Source organism: Rattus rattus, chromosome 3 (genome assembly GCF_011064425.1).
Source record: "Rattus rattus isolate New Zealand chromosome 3, Rrattus_CSIRO_v1, whole genome shotgun sequence".
Taxonomy (NCBI): Eukaryota; Metazoa; Chordata; class Mammalia; order Rodentia; family Muridae; genus Rattus; species Rattus rattus.
Window position 1 is genome coordinate 204,462,932 of NC_046156.1, and position 21,481 is coordinate 204,484,412.

General features: G+C 43.9%; 1 protein-coding gene across 1 annotated transcript in view; it reads right to left on the reverse strand.

Moving 5' to 3' along the window:
• Acot12 (acyl-CoA thioesterase 12) overlaps positions 1-19,786 on the reverse strand; it is a 39,065-nt gene extending 19,279 nt beyond the window's left edge. The window contains exons 1-5 of the mRNA XM_032896895.1: positions 19,627-19,786; positions 10,186-10,255; positions 5,920-5,980; positions 3,658-3,759; positions 885-1,020 (exon numbers count right to left, since the gene is read on the reverse strand). Coding sequence (XP_032752786.1) covers positions 885-1,020; positions 3,658-3,759; positions 5,920-5,980; positions 10,186-10,255; positions 19,627-19,756 — 499 coding nt within the window. The 5' untranslated portion in view covers positions 19,757-19,786. The remainder of the gene's footprint in view (positions 1-884; positions 1,021-3,657; positions 3,760-5,919; positions 5,981-10,185; positions 10,256-19,626) is intronic.
• Positions 19,787-21,481: the final 1,695 nt, after the last annotated feature.

Genomic DNA, 21,481 nt, shown 5'->3' on the forward strand with positions numbered 1-21,481 from the left:
ACAGTGCTCATTGACCTTGAGGGCCACGAAGACTGAACGAGATCTATCTTCTCTTCTACCCAGTGGGTTCCCATATAGTTGTTCTGTGACCATGGTGATGCTTCCTGACCAGCATGAAACCTCCAAACTTCTGACACTCTACCTTCTCTTCCTTGTCCTCTTCCTTCTCTCCACTCTATGCTGGTCTAGTGCCATCCTTTGCCTCCCCTTCTCTTTTTCTGTGTCCTCCTTTGGAGTCAGTGGAGTTGGAACTTCTGTGAGCCTCTCTAGTCCCCAGGAAAGCTCACTCCATCTTCTATCTTGGACTATGTTTTCTCTTGGGGTTTTAATGGCGTCAAATAAAGTTAGCAGAGACGGAAGGGACCCATGATGTCAAGGAGCCCAGGAAACCACTGCCAGGCAGCTAAGAATGTGTATCCCATAAAACTCAGCATCAGTGTGGAAAGCACCGGGAAGTATTAATAAGCTCTTTCCCCTACATTCTTATCACAAGGCATCTTCAGCAGGCTTCTCCCTGCTTAGAGTCCCCTTCCCTGTGGAGAATGCATATGGCTTATAAAGGTCCTGAATGGGAAAGTGCGTAGTGACCTGTGAAGTTCCTTATCAATGTGTCATGGTTGTCCCCCTCATTCTGCCATGCTACTTGGGGCTCACTTGCTAATAACCACCAAGACCTCATCTCTTGTTTCTCACTTTCTCCCCTAGAGAAATCCCACCCCAGAGGCCTAGGTCATCATGTGTACTCTGAATAGCCAGTCCTTTTCTTCTCTACCTTCTGAGTAGGTCAGAAAAACAGATGCATCATCATCCAAGTTGCATCGTGGAAACATGTGCTCTAGGAAAGCCCCCTTCCGACACCACGGCCAGTGTGTAGACCTACTCACCCCTGAGCCAGTTGCTTTCCTTCATAATGTTGCTGAAGGTGTTCTCATGCTGTAACCGGACTTTCCTCCTCTCGGAGGCCAGACGGTGCTCCACTTGCTCTTGCTCCGTTTGAAGCAGAACAGGTTTCAAGTGAACCTAGAGAAAGAAAGTTTATCTCTAACTCCGTCATTCACTGCTTCCTTAAATCATGGATGCCCGGTGTGAATTTTGAGAAAGCAGATGCCCTACCATATGGGTTTTCACTCAAGTAAATGGAGTGTTTATCGGTGATTCTATGAAACATTCTGGTGAGAACTTTTCTTCAAACATTTGCAATTAAAAGGCCAAAAATGGGCTTTGTTCTTTTTCATTTGAAAGATCCTCTTGCTTATTTTTCTCATTTTATATTTTTTCCAGTGGAATTACAGAATAGAAAATTCTATAAAGTATGAAATCAACAAATGAGGTGTGAGATTATAATGTCACTGAATTTTTATTATAATTTTTCCTGTCTTTTGCAAAATCAAGACATAAAGGGGAGGCAATAAAGGCATTCTAGAGAAAACTATCTTGTCTCAAGAGATAGTCCCAATATGGAGATTTCATCAAAACAGTGTCTAACAGGCAAACAAAGAATCAATATGTTATCATAACACTTCAGCTGACCTCTAGAAACCCTGGATGCAACAGAGTCCAGATTCCAGCGCTATCAGAGATGCCCATGTGCTGACTCTATGTGGAAAGATCTTGGCAGTTCCAGGATTCATCCAGTCTGAACTTGACCCTTCACCCAGATAAGAGTGAAAAATCTAGTGACTCTTAATGTGCTGTTTAAAGTCCAAAGCTCCCTGAGTCGCCTATCTTGGTTGTTGGAATGTGCAGATTGACAGTGACTCTGCCTGAGTTGCCTACCTCAGTTGTCAGGATTGCGTTAGAACAACAGTAGCTTTGCCTTGTCACAGGTGGTTGCATGGTCAACAGAATATATTAGTTGGCCTGGGAAATTTATACCCAGCCTCCCCTGAAATGGAGACCCTTGCATCCATCATGATGGTCCCTAGTCCACAAAGTCCATTATGTGTGTCTGAAAATGAACTTGAGAGCAAGTGTTGCCTGGAAGGTGAAGCCCTTTGAAGGTGGCCGGGCCATCCTTTCCCCTCTCGTCTTGTTTCAGTCTTGTGAGTCCTTCTCCTAATTACTTGGCCTCTTTAACTGTTGAGCCAAATCTTGTTAATCATTGCCAGTTTTATCCTGGAATGAACTCGCTTTGGACAGTGATCCTGCTATTTCTTGTGGTACAGACCAAACCACAGCCTTTCAAATTTCTACACAGTCTGCTGTCAAATGAGAGAGTCCCAACTGGAAAATTAGTTGATCTGGGAAAGGTGCCTTACAGTCTATGTTGACTGAAGTAGCCCGTTGCAGTAGCATCATAAGGGAGCAGGCTTCCAAGAGTGGCTCTTGCAAGCCCTTTCTTGTCTCTGTAGAGAAGGGACTGAGATGGCCCAGCATGTGCCTACTCCATTTGTTCCTAAATCCAAATGAAAGGTTTGAGGCTGGAAGGGAAAAAGACAGCCTCTTCCAGATAAAGCAGTTAATGGTGATCTATCTGCTGTCCAGTATGGGAACTCTGTACCCAGTCTCATAACACCCTCGTTCTAAAAAAAACTTAAAGATTTTGAGAGATTCAAGAAGAAACTAAAGCAAGAACTCTCTTATGGCTTAGATTCTCGTGAACATAGGGTCTCTGTGATGCCTTGTCAAAGACTTCATAGGTTCAATTTATGGCCCAGAAAGTTGCTCTTTTTAGATAATGTAAGTAGCAGATGTGCTTTTCAGCATGGAAAGCAGCACATTTAATATGAGGAGTACAATACAGAAAGGACCCCAAGTGGCAAAATTCTGTGGGGTCACCTACCAGCCAGCGGTGGTGGTGCTCTAGCCCAGCTGTGCCATCAGCATGGGTTTGGAGTAGCTGCAGAGCGTGGTCAGTGACCAGCTCTGCTGGCTTCAGCAGAAACCTGGCTTTGTCCCAGCTGCGCTGGCATTGGAGATACTCTGAGGAAGAACTCAGGCATGAGGGAGACGTGAGTGGTACACCTTGCCATTGGGAAATGGTTAGAAGAAGCCACTTCCCCTACTCTCTGACGATTCTTGAATGAAATACTTAGACTATAATTTGAATTATTACATTTTTCAAATGTGTTGGTTTCCCTTAAATAGAAGCAATGAAAAGAAACCATGGCATCCTAAGTTGTGATAGATCTGGGCTCCGGCTAGCTGGGAGCTGGGCAGTGGAAGAGGACACAGTATTTCTTTCAAGAGTGTTTTCAGTCCTGGTGCCCTAAAGTTTATTTTTAGAGTTCACTAACTCAGCAACTTTGATACTTTCCTGAAGGTCTAAAAAAATGACAGGACTATAACTTTCAACTCCTTGCCTTTCCTGCCTAAAAAGAAAAAAAAGTTCAGCTTAATTTTGAACTCCATAACCCAAAAAAAGAACTAATCCAGTAAGCAATATTTTTGAGAAGTCGACATGACTTCCAGATGATTTAAAACACTGTTTTTCCTTTTTCCTAAGTTGGGTCCCCCTTTTTTTTTCCTTTAAGGTGTTCCTCTCCAAAGATGTTCTTGTTCAGTTCTATGATGCCGACACGGGATACTACCAATAAATATCAATGAGTAAAAAGTCTCGAGGGAGTGAGTCTTGCAGTCAGAAGGAAGTGGTTCTGAAGCAGTTGTCCCTCTGTCCCTAGCTTACAAGGAAGGTGTCTGCTCACGGGGAAAATGTACCTTTTCTTTGCCGAGGGGTTTAACTACAAACGTCGAGAAAGCCACACAGAGGAGCTTCTGGATGCCAGTGAACTTGTCCTGGACTCTGACCTTGATACTGATCTGCAGGGAAGGAAAACAAACTGCCCGTCATCCCGATAGATAACAGATTCAACTGCATCCCACAGGTCTCCAAGCTCGCCTTTCAGTTTTGAAAAGACATAAGCATTTTAATTTATCTTCGTGACTACTACCTCAGCGACGATCTACACACCATGACAAATGAAACTATTCTGACTTTAGGAACGCACACAATTACCATGAAAAATATGTGGGATTTAGCTATTTAGAGTATGTCGTATCGAGCCTATTACCCACAGGAAGGACTTATTAACTTTTAGGTTAATTTTCTTCCAGATACATGTAGGTTACACTGCAAATACACAACGTGATCTTACACACAGACACATCTGAATGTACTACTGTCCGTGTATTTTTTTAATGTGTATATGAGATGCACATCAATGTTTGCATACATTATAAATTTATCATGTTGCATTTAAAGTTCTACATTGTAATTCTTAAAAAAAAATGTCTTGCTGCAATAAACATTTTAAAATCATATTACTAGTGAATCCCTCCTCAAGAACAAGACAGCCTGCCAGGAGAGGAACTGCCACTGTTTTTCACCTTTAGTCATTAGGTTTTATACTCCATGATAATGGGTGAAGAATTGCCATGTTAGCTGCTGCTTGGTTTCCCCCGTCTGTCGTCCTCCGGGCAGTCAGCAAGTGACTGAAGCATTTTGTGAGGATGCTACAGTGATGGCTCGTCCTCTGTGTGATGAGTCCTGAGGCTGGCTCTGTACACTTACAGTCCACAGGAAAAAACCTCTCAGATTTGGTATAATAAACGCTCTCCTCATATCTCAGCCAGATAAGCAACACTATCTTCTAAGAGTAATGGGCCAGCCAGGGTACGTCAGTTCAGCACTGAGTAATGAACAATAAAGTGTATGTATTTCTACATCTTCGCCAGGAACACCGTGTACAAAAAGAATCAATAACCCATGACTCACTTTAAGTCACTTAATTTAAATCAGAAATTTGTATGTGTGTGGCAAATCTTACATTTACTGGATAGTGATGCACCAGATATAAGCCAATTATTCCTCACTTCTATAAATAACCCTTACCCACATAGATTTTGATGTTAGAGAAACGGACAAGGAAGAATAAAAGGTCAAACAGGAAAAGCATGGCTACAGCTCTGGAGTGGTAAAGTTCGGACGCTGTCAGCCACCAGGACAGTGGACTGAGGTATGTGTCATGGACCAGTGCTCAGAGACATGGCACGGGGAATCTGCTGAGTTAGGGAAGAGCAGGTGAACCTGGAGTTATACTCCACGAGAAGAAGACTAGAGATGTAGGGAGCGACTATTTCTGCACATGAGAAACAGATGGTGAGGGTTCTGATGCCCAGGACAGCAACACAAAGAAAAGGAATGTAATAGTCCTTTCTCATGCTGAAGGTAATTCCCAGATGACTGTACCAAAAGGGAAACCTAAGTCTGCTGAGTTAAAGAGGCAGAAATCAAACAAATCAAGGGATCTGAAATTCACTGGGCAGAATACCAGAAAAGAGATCTCTATGTAAAGAGAGAATTCTGGAAATATGCATGGAGTCTTCTTGGGTCTTTGGGTTGATATCAATCTGAGCATGCATGGCAAAATCTCACAGGGCTAGACCAGAATAACTTCTGAGGAGCCTGCCTCACATTAGAGAGCGGGAGATGAATATTTTCAGCTCTCCCACACGGCTAGGAATGTTCTGAGTTCTCTCTAGGCAGACCTCACCGAACATTAGACATTCATAGAGCCCACAGAAGACTTCAACTTGCAAGAGGCCTTTTATTGACTAGTTTTCACTGTAAGAGGAAGAGGTGTGTAAGGGGGTGGAGACAGAGTTTGGGTAATAATATTGCAAGAAGAAGTAAGAAATAGGGTCTACAATTTTCAAAACACAACAAGAATGCCCTTCCGTCTCACATTTTTACTTTGCGTGTATCCTACAATAGCTGGTACCGCACTGAACTGAGTGACATGGCTGAGTGGGGGATCAGCTCCTTAGTATTTGATCGTGCCTCTGACTACAGGTTCAAGAGCTTCCTGAAACTCAGCCTCCATGTCAGACGGAAGCTTTACTCTGAGCACTGGGCAGTTCTCTGAAAGCAATGAGGACATGAGCCTCATCGGGCAGACCTAAGGAGCGGGGGCCACTCACCTCCATGCTTGTGCTGAACGCCCTAGTCACTTTTGCTCTGATGGTAACAATCTGTCCAATTCTGTTTTCAAAAAGAAAGAAAGGTCTCAGTGATCTTAGCACACCTTATTTTAGACGCATTCGGCATAAAGCAATTCCCCCCAACCAGCTGGAAATACGCATGTATCCAAAACTCAGATTAAAGCTAAAAGCAAAGGCCTTCAGAACAGGTGTTTACCATTCAAATCATGCTTGTAAGGTTAACAGACTCTCTCTAATCAGAAACGAGCTCTTGCAAGGACAGAGTACAAGACCCCACCTACAATAGATACTGTAGCTATTCAGTGTCAATGAATTTCAGATCCGGTGATCTGTTTGTGAGTAGCTGCTGTTCCCCATAGAAAATTCAGACAGGGCAACAAGTAGACCTGTGCTACTGATGTTTATTTTAAAACCTTAGGTAAAAAACAAACAGACCAGCAAGCATACAGAAACAAACCAGGCCATCGGTCAGCCTTCTAGATAGACGTGGGCCCTCAGAGCTGCTCCTCAGCCCATGGACTCCCACTGCTATTGTAACTGAAAACTTTGAGATCAAGTCTTTTTCCCAAAAGGGATCCCTTCATTTTAGCAGAAGTTAAAAGCCGCCCGGCGTAACCTCCTCTGACGCCCTCATCCCGCCTGACTCCAACTGAACCACTTTGTCACAGGTCTCTCCGTACTTTTATGTTTGTGTGCTCTATCCAACCCCAACACCTCGTCTCCTTCCAGCCTCTGACATCAGCTCTTACCTCCCTCAACCTTCAACCTCTCTGCTTTCCTGATTTTTTTTTCCAGGCAATGAAAATATTTTAAGGTTTCTTTCTCCTTCTAAAATCATTTCTTTCCACCCTCGTTTATCTGCGTACTTGACTTCCCTAGAAGAATCTCGGGCCTTTCTAATTTATTCTGCTCACTGAATTTTGACTGATGGTAGCACTGAACTAAGGTGGAGTGAATGAGTCAGGGCTGCTGAGTTCGAGGACAGAAGGTTTTCTCTGAAGCTCAGAAACACACCGAGTCCAAAAATCCATTGGCAACAGAAACCTTCGTCATTAAATAGAGAGCTGTTCCTCGGTGTGGCCGCAGCAGTGACAACACGAATGCTTTATAACGCTGTGCGTTCACCAGGCAGCATGCCAAACGCTCTGAGTCACAGGGAACAGCATGCCATCCATGTGCAATAACCCCGCATGGTCAACATCATGACTCCCATTTCACTCTCAACAAGGATTGGACTTAAACCGTAATGCAGACAGCAACTGGCTGGGCCACAATTCAAACCCGCTCTTATCAGAGGTGAAAGCCCTGGAGACGGGGTCCTCCTCAGGCTCCTAGAAAGGATGGCGATTAATTCCACTTTAATCACAGCAGAGAGGCGTGTTTAGTTGTATTAAGGACAGTCTATGAGGTAAATCCACTGGTGTTCCTGGAAGAGTGACCATATCTACTCAATGCCTTTGTGCACACATGGAGGCCCCATATACTATATCTCTCACAGTCTGTAACAGTCCAGGCAGAAAAACTAGAAGAAAGGGATCTACATACGCACATAGATATATATCTTTAAACAAGAAATTTTTGTGTTGAAAATGAGAACAAATCAGTACTGCAGTATACTTTTCTTAACATTTAGAAGAATTTAAGTAATTTAGAGAGTGATAAAGGTCATTCAGAAACCTTCGAAGCCGAGACTAAGGTAATGAGTAACTTGGCCTATGCATTTGCATTTTGACTAAGTAGTTCTGTGTTTAGCATCTATTCCCAACACACACACACACACACACACACACACACACACACACACACACACACAAACATGCAGCACATAAATATATATTAAGTATTATCTGTATGCAAAAAGCAATTCAGCACTAAAGGACCAATTGAATAGGAATCTATATAATGAATGCCAAAGCACCTGTTAAAGGGATGGACAGCGGCAAGCATTGCTCCAGGGTGGTATTACAGGCTGACTCTTGTACGGAAAAGGTAGGGAAAGTGATACAATATATTGGAATCGATTTGTTAAAAATATGAACAAATACTTACTTATATTTTAATGTAATTAAAGGGGTAATTATTGAGAATAAAGGTAGATACTTAAGAGAAGAATCCTTGGAAGCAGTGGGACGGAAACTAAATATACCAGGGTGAAATGTACTTTCCACATTCGAGCCTATAAGTGTTTGAAATGAGAAACTAGATACAACAAAACTAATATGCAGTTAAAACAAAAAAAGTAATTGAACTTGGTAGTTTAACTATCGGGGAGAGAGCTCTTTCAAGTAGCTCCCAATGCAGCGATCGTGGTTATGTCACGTTTTCAAAAGGAATCTTGTGAGTATTTCTTGAATTATTTCCAAATCATGACTAGAACTAGCTTTGGGGTAATTCACAGAGGGGAAAGGCCACAGAAGGTTTTGATAGGAGACTGATTGTTCTTACAGGTCAGAGATGAGTTTAGATTAGAATGGATTTTTATATGGTGATTTTTGTCCTGAAATTTTTAAATAAAAAGCAACACGTGTTTAATAAACAAAATATAATTGTTAAGCAAAGGTTATAAATTTCTAAGGTTTACTCAAATTAACAATAATTAAATTGAAGTCTTTTTTTTTAGTCTAGCCTCTCTGTCTTTGATTACTGTTAAGCTTTAACTATTTGGGTAAACTAGAAATTTATCCAGGAAATCATACAATAAATTATAATATGATTTAATGATATACTATAAAAGAATCAAAAATAAAATAAGTTTCCAATCCCTCTGTGGGCTATATTTATAGTTTCATAAAATTCCTAGTCTCTCTATGGGTTATATTTGTGATTTAAAGTTTTATTTTGATTATTAAGAGAGCTCCAATTAAAAAATTTTAATTTTTTTAGGCTAAAATTTTGCAAGGATAAAACTGTAAAATCCTGCTCTTATTAAAGCTGCTAACTTGTTATAAACTATTAAGGATAATTAGGACATACAACTTAATGCTCAGTCATCTTATAAGTGATTAAATTCTTTAATGTGCTCAAAACTATGCATGTAATCAGGCTAAGTACAAACATAATTCATTTTCAGGGACAAGCTTTATTTGGCTATTTATATGTTTCAGTGTTAAGCCTAGATAAAGCAAGTAACTGAAAACAAGCCAAGTTTGTATAGTTTATATATACTTCGTAGATAGCGGCTTCAAAGTTGTCAGAGAACTGATGAATGTGGCATTTGAGGTGTTTAATGGAAAAAAATCTTACTATGAAAGACCGCAACTCCTAGTGGTGACCCCAAGTTCTTCAAAGATGACAGGGCACAGCCAGTCTACCCAGAGTGTGCTAGCTCTAACCACTGGGGATAACTGCCCCAACATCACGTGCCTCTAGGATCTGGCCCAAACTGTGGACAACAGGACACTGGAGAATGGATTGTCACACTTTGTGTAGACAAAGTAATATCAGTTCCTTAAGTTCTAGCTCCTCAGGAAAACCATTCGGGTCTTCTGGTCCTAGTGGCTGAAGAGTGATGCTACTCTTCCCCCCAACAAAGCCACTGACACCACAGGAGCCTAGGGTGACCCAATTTTAACTGATACTTAGGCCATGGATTATATTTCCTGCTGCGATTTATCCTTCTCAGGGCTCTGATGGTAGCTGAAACGGTCAGTTGAGCAGAGCAGACAGCAGCTCCTTCCCCCAGGCTGCAGCCCCCTCAGGCCATTCATTTCATATGCAAAAGCCAGACCTTGTTTTTGGTTTTGTTTTTTTCTTTGTGCTACTAGGTCTCCTGCTGAGAAAGGCAGACCAGACTGCCTTGCTAACAAGCTTCGTATTAAAGGACAATCTGGTTTCAAATGTAACTCTTTACTGCTCCTTTATTTAAGAACAGGCGCACTGGCACATAAAATGCTCCTAATAATTTAGGTTGTTTACACGCGGTAAGTGTTTGCACCCCGCAGCAGAGATTCTTAGTATCATCGATCAGGTAGGAAAAAGGCCCTTCAGCATGAGAGGATAGGAAACTTGCCAAACCTCACGCTACCACACATTAGATATCCAGAGTTACTGAAGAAAACAGAGACCAAATTGCACTTACGATAGTGACGACTGGTGGACACGGGGATTTTCGTTTTACACTAAGTGTTTCTTGTTTTCTAAGAAAACACGGTCATTGACTCCAAATGAATTCGGTGCAATAAACGTGAGCTGCAAATGATGCAGTAAATCCACAGGAAGAGAAGAGAACAGAACAGCACCACGTACCTGGCCGTGTCCTCAAACAGAATGTCATCCATTGAGGCTGTGACACAGGAAATCCCAGCATGCTTTTCAGCTTAAAAACAAACAAACAAAAAAGTCCAGGTCAAAGTATGCCATGTTAGTACCCCTGATTAAAAGTCTTAGCAAAAAGAAAAAGAAATACGTTGACGTAGATCGGCTTTGGTCACACACCCCCTCTCTCATTGCAGCACCGCACTGCCCACACATTCAAGGCCACCTGTATTTAGGAGCAGGCCTTTGCTCTGTAAGTCGTTTCTACTGTGTGATGATTACAGTACTTTCTCCCAAATCCTAAGTTGGGAATCTTCTAATTTGAATTTTAAAACCAACGCTCAGGAAATCTAACGACTATAAGTAACAACTTGGCAAGTTTTTGATGACTCTAAATCTTTTTATATTATTACCAAGAATTATCATTCCTTTATTTTATAAACAAACATCAAAGCTATACCCACTGCCTCCTACAGCTAGTAGCTGAGTATATTAAGTCACAGATGACTGGAAGCACGAAGATCTCCTCCCACATCCCGGGGGATGCGCCTGGGTATCCAGGATGTCTTCTCCCACGTCTGAGGAGATGTTACTGGGAATCTGAGGGTGCACACAGAGGCAGGTGGGCCACCCTCATCATTGAACATCAATGTGTCTGTCTGCATAACGACACTGTAGACGAGAGTGTTGCTAAGGGGCGGAGCAAGGGAGAAGAGGCACTCGACATCTATATCTGCACTCGATTTGTCCAGGATTGGTTTTGATTATTGGTTTTGCCTAACATAAAAATACCAGAATTTATGCTATTTGCAACTGATTTGTTGTGAGTTTATGCCAGTTTTGTTTTTGAGAGGCGTTCAGTTAAAGTCCAAACAGATTTTCATTGACTCCCCCTGACCCCCACGGCTCCCAACAGATTCTTTCTACAGAGACTAGGTTGGCCAGGAACTCATTTTGTAGCTCAGGATCCACTCCCTACCCCCACCCTCTTTCACCTTACCCTCTTGGGCGCCAGGTTTTTAGGTGTGTATATCTTGCTTGGCTCGCTGCCTTTTGAAGAACATTTAGCTTCATTCTTAAACTTGAAGGCTTCACAGTTGATACACATTATAAAGAAGTGACAGAGAATTACACTAAATTCTTGTTCCCTGCGTAGAGTGGATTACAATGTATGGACTAACTGATCATCTTTGTAAGTAGAGGTGGAGAAATTAACCATTTTGGAACTCTATATAGGAGCAGCGGACACTAAGAGGCTACTCAGTTATAAAACAATTTAGTAAAAGACAAGGATTTGGAAGCGTAAAACTCTAGTCTTGTTCAGGGTAGACTCAGCTTGAGGCAAACACGAGGCACGCTCAGCTGATTTCCAGGCATTCCAGTCTGCTCGGAGGCCCTGATAGAGCCACTCTAAGACTATAACCCTTAGAGCCAACATTTTCCAGAGAAGTAATGAATGTTTTTTCCAAAAGCATGCGGTAAAACATTGATTTATTTAAATAGTACCTAATAAACACTCGGCTGGTGAAGGGACAGGCTGTTGAGTTAGGTTAAAATGTTCTTATTAATAAAGTATGACCGCGTACACCAATGTGATTTGCCAATTTTAAGTGACTGAAGTAATTAAAATGTAGTAACCATTAAGATAAGAATGTAGCGCTCTATTGCACTTTCCAGGAGAATACCATGCTTACAGAGCACAGTGACAGACTGCGTGGTGGACCAAGGAGAATCAGCAGCAGGTGACAGTTGGAACTTTACGAAGCACTTCTCACTGGCCATGCACCAAGCCATGCATGCTAGCCATTGGCCATGCACCAAACCATGCACGCTGGTCAGAGAAGGTTAGTACTATCATTGGTCCCATTTTTAAATGAGGAAATTCAATCCTAGAAAGATTCAAATGATGGTTCTAATGGTTTTCTGACTGCGTATAATAGGAATTCTAGGAAAGAGTTGGGTGGACAAGGCTAAGAATGCTGTCAGAGAGCACCTCACTGAACCTGGCCCCAACAGCCATACTTTCTACTACACACTTGTAGTAACCAATAAAAAGGAAAAGACACCAATAAAAGAGGCCAACATTAGGTCCCTCGCTCGTGGGCATGATTACACATTGTCTTTTCTTCATTTTACCAAGGTGACTGGAAATCAGATGAATACACCTCACGTTTGCCACACTGACTCCAGCTGAGTTCACCCTGAACATGTCTAGAGTTTGACACTTCCAAATCCTTGTCTTTTTGCTGAATTATTTCCTAACTGACCAGTCTCTTCCAGGCCCATTGCTCCCACATAGAGTTCCAATGGCTCCTGTGCGCCCTTTGATTCCCCTTCTGATATGGAAGTTGTTCTCCACCAATATGAATTCAAAAGGACAAGATTGTCCTGGTTCCCCTTCACACTTTCAGTGACAGTAGAAATACTTGGAGCTATTACTGATTTCCCAGGGAGATGTAAGTCCATTAGCCGAGCGAGTACAATCCATGCATTCATAATATGGCTACTGATAAGGTAAACACTGGTACCCATTCCTTCTTATCCTCAACCAATACTAATTGTACACCTGTGCTCTGCCAGCATCTCTCCAGGGGGCTGGAAATTGGCCTCAATTTCCATGAAGTGTAAAGGGAAAGCCAGAGACTGATCACGCAGATGTACAATGACAGAATGAGTTACGTGTTCTGAAGAGATCCTAGAGCCCATGGCTCATGGAACAAGTGAAGGTTCTTGAGCTGAGATCTGAAGGGTGAGCCAGAGTGAGTTAGGTGTGAGAGGAGAGTGGACAGGAAGGGCTGCTGAGCAGACAGAGCGGTGGTTGCCGTGAGGCTGAGGGGGGCAGACAGAGCGGTGGTTGCCGTGAGGCTGAGGGGGGGCAGACAGAGCGGTGGTTGCCGTGAGGCTGAGGGGGGCAGACAGAGCGGTGGTTACCGTGAGCCTGAGGGGGGCAGACAGGGCGGTGGTTGCTGCAGGCCTGAGGGGGCAGACAGAGCAGTGGTTACCGTGAGGCCTGAGGGGGCAGACAGAGGGGTGGTTACCGTGAGCCTGAGGGGGGGGGCAGACAGAGCGGTGGTTGCCGTGAGCCTGAGGGGGGCAGACAGAGGGGTGGTTACTGCAGGCCTGAGGGGGGCTTCTGCGGCTAAATGGCAGTGAGAAGGAGGAGTGAGGTGGAGTTGAAGGGAAGGAAGGCCAAGAACAGACCCTAGATGGGGTCTGGAAGCTCTTGTCTGTCATCTTTTCAGAAATGGTATTATCAGACATTGTTAGCTATCTGCTGACCTCCGCTGTGACCAATTACCTGAACGCACTGATGTAGTTGGGCCAACCAGGTCTCTGCTGCCGCCAGTGAGGTCGGTGGTAACTTTTATCACTGGCTACACTGAGGACAGCCTTTCTGGCTCCTTTTAAGACTTTTTCTTAAGCATATCTGATTATAGTATGCCTACATAAGATAATTTTTAAATTAATCTTGCTTGGTGATCTATGGATTCTTGACCTTAACTGTATGATAATTTTCAGCATGTTTGGGGACATTTTCTCCTTTGGGAGACCTTCTGCATATGTAAAAGCTTTCTTTTATTTTTTTCATGATTGTATGAAACTTTGTGTATTTGTATGGTGCTAGAGATTTAATTCTAACCCTATGCATGGTAGGCAAGTGTGCTATATGACTGGACCATAACCTTGTTTCTGTATGAAAGGTTTTATATATATATATTTGCTGACTTTTCTCCCAGCCATTTTTCATTCTGTAGTTAAGGATATATAATGTGTTTTGAAATTTAGATGCTATAATCCCGTTATTGAGTTTTCCTATTGTCTATTGTCAACACTTTCTATTTCATTTTCTGAGTTATTGTCTTTTTCTAATCTTTAAAATAATATCAATTTCCTTGAGTAAAACTATAATAGCCACATTAAAGCCTTTGAATTTTAATTCCAGCATCAATGTCATCTATACATTGGTTTCCACTAATTATCTTCGAAGAATAAATCATGTTTTCCAGCTTAATTGGATGCAAGGGTTTTCTATTAGCTCCGAGCTATTGTTGATTGGTTGTTGAAAGAGCGGGCCCTGATGAGCTCTTTGACAAGTGTTAGTTTTGCTTTTGTTGTTTTCCTGGAAAAGCAGGTGGTTCAGTTTGCTAAATATAAACCATAGAGCCCTGTCATTTTAGAGATGGGCTTGGTTCCTTCACTTTCCCTGGTCTTTACTTGGAAATTTGAAGTCTACCCTATACATCCCAAATTCAAAGTGCACGAGACATCTGCTCAAGGACTCCAAATAAAGCAGAGCTGTACCTCCCTGTCTTTCTCTCTTCACATTGCAATGGATGTGCTTCCCTCAAACATTGTCCTTTGGATGTTCAAATTGGCAAACCTGCAGCTTTCTAACACACACACACACACACACACACACACACACACACACACACACAAGAACCACCACTACCACCACCACCTCAAAAAAAACCTAAATAAAGAAGAAAAAAAAGAAAAGCCCGGTCTCTGTTCTCCTGAGTATGACGTCCATGTGTTTCAAACACTTTCATTCACTTCTCAGTTGCCTTAATTTACCTTTATTTGCTGTTCTCTCCAAAGTTAATCGTTGTTATTGATGTGAGAAAGATTTCTGATAGGAAATACTTGACCAGGTTAGAGGAAAGATCCTTTCAGCCTTTAGTAAAGGGGATGTCGGGGGTGATCTGGTCGTGACATCTGCCACCCCACCGATCGCTAGGGTAGTTTCAGACGATCTGGCTGGGTGGGTGGGTGTCCCCTCCCCTCCCCTCCCTGCCTCAGGGATCCAAGTGCGTCCTTCCCAAAGCTGCACACGGGGTCAAAGAGGATGATCTTCCCCTGGATAGAGGAGGACCTGTCTTCAGACAAGCATGTGTGAGTAGCTCTGCTTCCTCAACAAACCCTCCAAGTGAGCTTGCGAGTCCATTTTTAAAGAAACAAAAAGTAAAGACAAAAAGGTGTCCGACGTGATGAGGTCAGCAATTTCCAGATGTACTTTCGATGCACTCCAGAGGTGAGACAAGAACGCAGCGAGAAGAGTTTGAGCGTCACTCTGAAATCCACGAGGCAGGATGGTAGGGCCGGAGATTGGGCAGTGGAGTGAAGGTTCAGCACAGGGGCTGGGCTGAAGAGATTCCTCTAACATGGCGTTAGTAAATCCGAACATGAAGGGGTTGTGTATTGAATGTTTGGAGCAGGAAGACACACGCACTCATCAAGGATGAATCCTAGATAAGGGTACGGTTGTGAGTCCGGTGGCACTCGCTAAAGGTAAACATTCCAAAAGACTCACCGATACCATGTGAAAGTGTGGTCTTGGGAGAGTTCAAGCAAGAAGTGAACACGGGGGTGGAGCTGGACACAGTGATGGTTTCAAGCTTCCAGTGTGAAAAGACTGAAAGAGTAAGGGGTCGATGGCAGTTGTGGGGCCTTACGCTAATGCGATCGGAGCTGTTCCGTTTTTATTCAACATTGAGAAAGATGTTTTGGATTCCAGCAGTGCCTTGGGGACATGGCCATGGCTTTGTTTCCCTTAGGGGATGTAAGTATTCAGAGCACTGGGCAACAGAATTCTGATTGGAACGATGCTAGAGAATCCTGCTTTTGCATTACTCTTAAGATTCAAGCCCATCTAACTTGGAAAATGTCTCCTGATTGGCTCTTATTCCCATAGAGTGTTCAATATGGTCCTTATCTGATTTCATAAGCCACCTTATCATGAGGAGTCCTTAGTACTTGTAATAGTAACATTTCCAGTTATGAAGTTACTGATGGCGATATAATTACTAAAGCGTAGTAGAGATGATCATCTACAGTCTTCCTATGATCTAAGTCCCCAAAAGGTCAAATTAGAATCTCTTATGCCAATCGTATTCAGTGCTTTGGAAACAGGCATTTCTCTTATCAGCCATGCCAATAGTTTCTGTACGTCTTTCTTTTATTTACATATTTCTCACACCTTGTAACATTGTCAGAACCCAATTCACATCTTGTTAGAACTGTTAAGTCTGAAATCAAACAAACCAGCAAATAAAACAAAGAGACTGTCATTGAAAATGGGCTACAGAGATAAACAAAGAATTCTCAACTGAGGAATATCGAATGGCCTGAAGCCCCTAAAGAAATGTTCAACATCCTTAGTCATCAGGGAAATGCAAATCAAAACAACCCTGAGATTCTACCTCACAGTCAGAATGGCTAAGATCAAAAACGCAGGTGACAGCAGATGCTGGCGAGGATGTGGAGAAAGAGGAACACTCCTTCATTGGTGTTGGTATTGCAAGCGGGTACAATCACTCTGGAAATCAGTCTGGCCATCACTCAGAAAATTGGGACATAGTACTACCTGAGGATCCAGCTATACCATCCTAGGCATATATCCAAAAGATGCTCCAACACATAACAAAGACACATGATCTTCTGTGTTCATAGCAGCCTTATTTATCATAGCCAGAAGCTGGAAAGAACCCAGATGTACTTCAACAGAGGAATGGATACAGAAAGTTGGTACATCTACACAATGGAATATTACTCAGCTATTAAAAACAATGACTACATGAAATTCTTAGGCAAATGGATGGAACCAGAAAATATCACCCTGAGTGAGGTAACCCAGTCACAAAAGAACACAAATGGTATGCACTCACTGATAAATGGATTTAAGTCCAAAATCTCAGAATACACAAGAAACAACTCACAGATCATATGAAGCTCAAGAAGCAGGAAGATCAAAGTGTGGATGCTTCAGTCCTTCTTAGAAGGGGGAACAAAATTCTCACAGGAGGAAATATGGAGACAAAGTGTGGAGCAGAGACTGAAGGAAAGGCCACCCAGAGACTGTCCCACTGGGGATCCATCCCATATGCAGCCACCAAACCCAGTCACTATTGCTGATGCCAAGAAGTGCTTGCTGACAGGAGCCTGATATGGATGTCTCCTGAGAGGCTTTGCCAGAGCCTTACTGATACAGATGAGGATGCTTGCAGTTAACCATCAGACTAAGCTTGGGGACCTCGATGGAGGAGTTATAGAAAGGACTGAAGGGGTTTGTCACCCCATAGGAAGAACATCAATATCAACCAACCAGATTCCCCAGAGTTCCTGGGGACTAAACCACCAACCAAAGAGTACACATGGAGGGACCCATGGCCCCAGCCGCATATGTAGCAGAGGATGGCATTGTTGGGCATCAATAGGAGAACTTGTGAAAGCTCGTTTCCCCAGTGTAGGGGAATAAGGTGGGGGGATGGAGTGGGTGAGTGGGAGTGGGAACATCTTCATAGAAGGAGGGGGAGAGGGAATGAGGGGTGGGACAGGGGGGAAGGAGATAACATTTGAAGTGTAAATACATAAAATATACAACTAAAAAAAAGAAAATGTAGCCAAATTTCATGGGTGACTAACAGGAGAGGGTAAGCACTGTATTAATCCATTAGGAAAAGCAGGTGTCCATAATGGTTTAAACTATACTTGTGCTGTGTGCAGTATATGGGATGTGAGTGGAACATGTGACATTAAAGTTCCTCCTAGGTCTAATTCTTTTCACCTTTTTGCCCAGAGCTAGAACCAGGCAGTGGAAACAGAGGTTCAGCACAAAGGTCAGGACTTCAGAGACAAGGGAAACTGGGGAAATGGAGAAAGGACATTGAAACTGAGGAGCGAGACATGGGAACAGGCAAAGAAAGAGAAGGTGCAAATTTCTTAAGGACAAAAGCTTCACACACTCTAGAAAAATACCAGCTGCCATTGCTGCTATCAGACGGTTGGGAAGGGAGGCTGTTACCAGGGAGATGATTTGTATGGGAAACATGACACTGCACTTATTCTTAGTGCCAATGGCCTCTGGTGGAACATCCTAAGCTAGGCTCAGAATCAACTCAGGATTGATTCTATCTGACCCCTCAGAGAGTGAGTTTTCCACTCCAAGAAGCATCTGTGAAGAATGGAGAGACCTTGGGTTTTACTTCAAGGATGATGGGAAGCTACAGAGAGGTCCTGCGTGGGAATCGGTGATATGATTTGTGTATTTAAAGCTCACTGTGTAGAGATAACAGATCCCAGGGAAGCAAGATTACACTAGGATACCAAAAGATTTTCTTCAGAAGGGAGGCATGGCCAAGTGCTTGTATCCAAGACTATAACGGGTCTAAAGATGAGAGAATTCGGCGTGGGCATAGGACATCCATGCCCTGCTCAGCCTAGGCGTTTAGTTAGAAATCCATTTACATTATAACACACTGGTTTCAAAAGCAGGGCTTTCGTTCAATCTTAATGGTAAGTTGGTCAAAGTCAGATCATAAATCATAGCAATGCTGAGGGACTGCCTTTTCTGGGGCGACCACAGCACACCACTATGGACTGGGAGGTTTGGATAATAGACATTTAGTTTCTCAGAGTTCTGAAGGCTGTGAGGTCTGCCACCCGCCACGTCAGACTGGTGAAACTCTCTTCCTGATGGGCAGACCGGCTCTTGCTTCAGCCTCACGTGCTTCTAAGATCTAAAGCTTGGCCCCCTGGGATAAGGATGTGCTCTTCTCTTTAGCCCTGGTCATTTGCTTAAGCAACACAGCTACACCAGGGAACTGTCACTTCCAAAATACAAACTTCAGGGATGGCATGCAGATGACATTCAGTCCATATTGCATGGTTTTTGTGCCCCCTACCCTCACCCTCAGTCACACCGGCCTCATGCAAGCCAGGCAGCCCTTCACAACTGGATCATACCACGAGGCCTTTGTTGTTCTAACTCCCATTCTCTCTCAGGAATATCAAGTTTCCAGTGACTGTTGATGGCAGGAAACTGAACAGAGAAGGGAATCTGGCAAAGAGCAATCTTTTACCAAGGAAGATTTTAAATCTTCCAGTTGAGTAAGAACACTTTTGTTGTTGCAGTAAATAATGGAGTTGTTTATCAAGAAAATAGGTTAACATGAGTGTGTGCGCGTGCTCGTGTGTGTGCACGCGTGCCTGTGAGATCGAGAGGTGAATCTGTGTTTCATTCTTGCTGTATAGACACTTTTTCCAGTCTCAGTTCTACTTAATCAATGAACTCGATCTTTAGATTTTGAATGTGGTTAAATACAGATATATGTAATCTATAAAACAAAGTCTTTGCGAGGGGGAGGTGTCATCACCTTATTTTGTGCGTTGAAAGGAGTCCTGACACATAAACGTCCGGGGACCACTGGTCTAAGTCGCTGTCAGCAGCTAACTTAGTCATCATTCTCTGGGAACACTACCCTTCAATTGCTTCCTTCCTTTTCCCACGCTCCCTCTGGCTTCCAAGCCAGCCTAGTGCATCCCCAGTTCCAGACACTTCAGTCCTTCAGGATTCCCAGACACCATCACCTCCCGGGCCACCAGCAGCAGCCCTCGCGCCCGACGGTGCTCTCTCGTGGGCCGCGCACCTACCGGCCAGGCAGGCAGTGGTGTCCATCCACTTAAGCAGTTGCCCCGCGCTCAGCTCGCCGCGCGAGTCGGCGTGCGCAGGCTGGATGGCCTGGCTCATGAGCACCTCGCCGGGAGCCACTGTCGGTTCCATCGTCCCGGCTGAGAGAGCTCGAGCTCGGGACGCCAGTGGCAGGCCATCCAGATCCCTTGGGGCCCGCCTCTGCTCCAAAGGGCGCCGCCCGCGCCCGCCCCAGGTGCTTAGGAGGTGAGAGGTCAGGGTCCTACAAGTCACCCCGGGACTGTCGCGAGGAGGGAGAGGGAGGAAGCCAGCCTCTCCCGGAGCAGAACAGGATCGCCGCCCCAGCTCCGACCTGCACCCACAGGGCCAAGACAGGTGTTCTCTAGAATGAGGGACAATGGTCACTATCTGAAGACCTTGGCAAAGGAGGGAGCATTAGAGGGATTGCGTGCTCTCCGGAGAGTGCAGAGCCTTATGCTGTGGGAAAGTTTTAGAGAGCTTGGCTTCTGGGCTTTGTTGCTTGGTCGGTTTAGTAGTTGGCCCTTTTCCCCCATGCCAGGCATTGCAACACTTACTGCCCGGGCCTTTGTTCAAACTACCTTTAGATTCTTAGGACACTGTAGCGAATCCAAAGATCATGTGTTAGGAAACCGATTCTTCTGCCAAACAGACTGAAAAACAAACGTCCCGGGGAGCTGGAGTGTGTAAGTGCATCAGAGTCACCCAGCTAGAGAGGGCAACTTTCTGGGTTTTCTAGTGTCTCCCGACGTTTGTGCGAGACAAATTTAGGACACTGTATATGAACTCGAGGCTCACACTCAGGGCCAGCAGGTGCTATACTTTGTAGAGCAGCAGCCACTGGCTTCACAAAACTGTTCTTTTGAGGGACACAGGGACATCAAAACCCTCCAGTGGCTCCCGGATCCATGGATGGAGTCATGGAGACCAGGAGGGGTGAGTTGGCTTGTCCCGTACTGGCTAAAACATCGCGACCAGGTGACTGGAAGCCAAGGGCCTCCAACTCCTCACCAACTCCTGGGAATATTGCTGCACTTCCAACATTAGGCCTCTGGTCACCAAGCCCAGCCCAGGATCACCAAGGAGAGCCTGCGCCTCCTTTTTTTTTTTTTTTTTTTTGAATTATTATTTTGAAGTATGTGTATGTATTTGTCTGTGGGTAGGTATATACCTGAGGCTGGAGGCATAGGACCATCCTGGAGGTGGAATTATAGACAGTTATGAGCTAGAATTGTAGGCAGTCGTGAGCTGTCTGATGTCAGAGCTGATCCATCTCTCCAGCCCCAATCCTGGGGGTTTGTCTCCTTTGTAAATACATATGTATTTAATAAATGAGGAGAAAGAGAGTACTGAGTTGATAGCTTTTAGGATCCTCCGCATCTGGCCAGTTTCAGAGTATAGAAACACAAATAAAAATAGGCAAGTATTAAGTGAGATCTTATTAGTAGCATTAAAAATGATTTTTTAAAAGAAGGACTTACGTAGCCTGGGCTGGATTTGTACTCGCCTTGCCCCCCCCCCCCGTGAGATCAGGTATGTGCTGTGTTTGAAGTGCTGGAGGGGTGAGCCCAGGGTCCCCATGTGTTGGGCAAGCACCCATACCAAATGAATCACATTCTCGGACTCCAAAAGTGACTTTAAAGCCCATTAAAGCTGCTGTACGAAAGATGTTCTCTTTCTGTAGCCGTCCACTTATTCAGGAACAGTGTGACTGCATCCCTGGCGTGTGTGGTAACCCCTATCGGAAAACGCCTGAAATGTTCTTACAACTTTTTATATATCTTCTGTAACGGCAAGCCTCACCATTTAGGAATCAGTGGATTAGGTAATTGATCACCA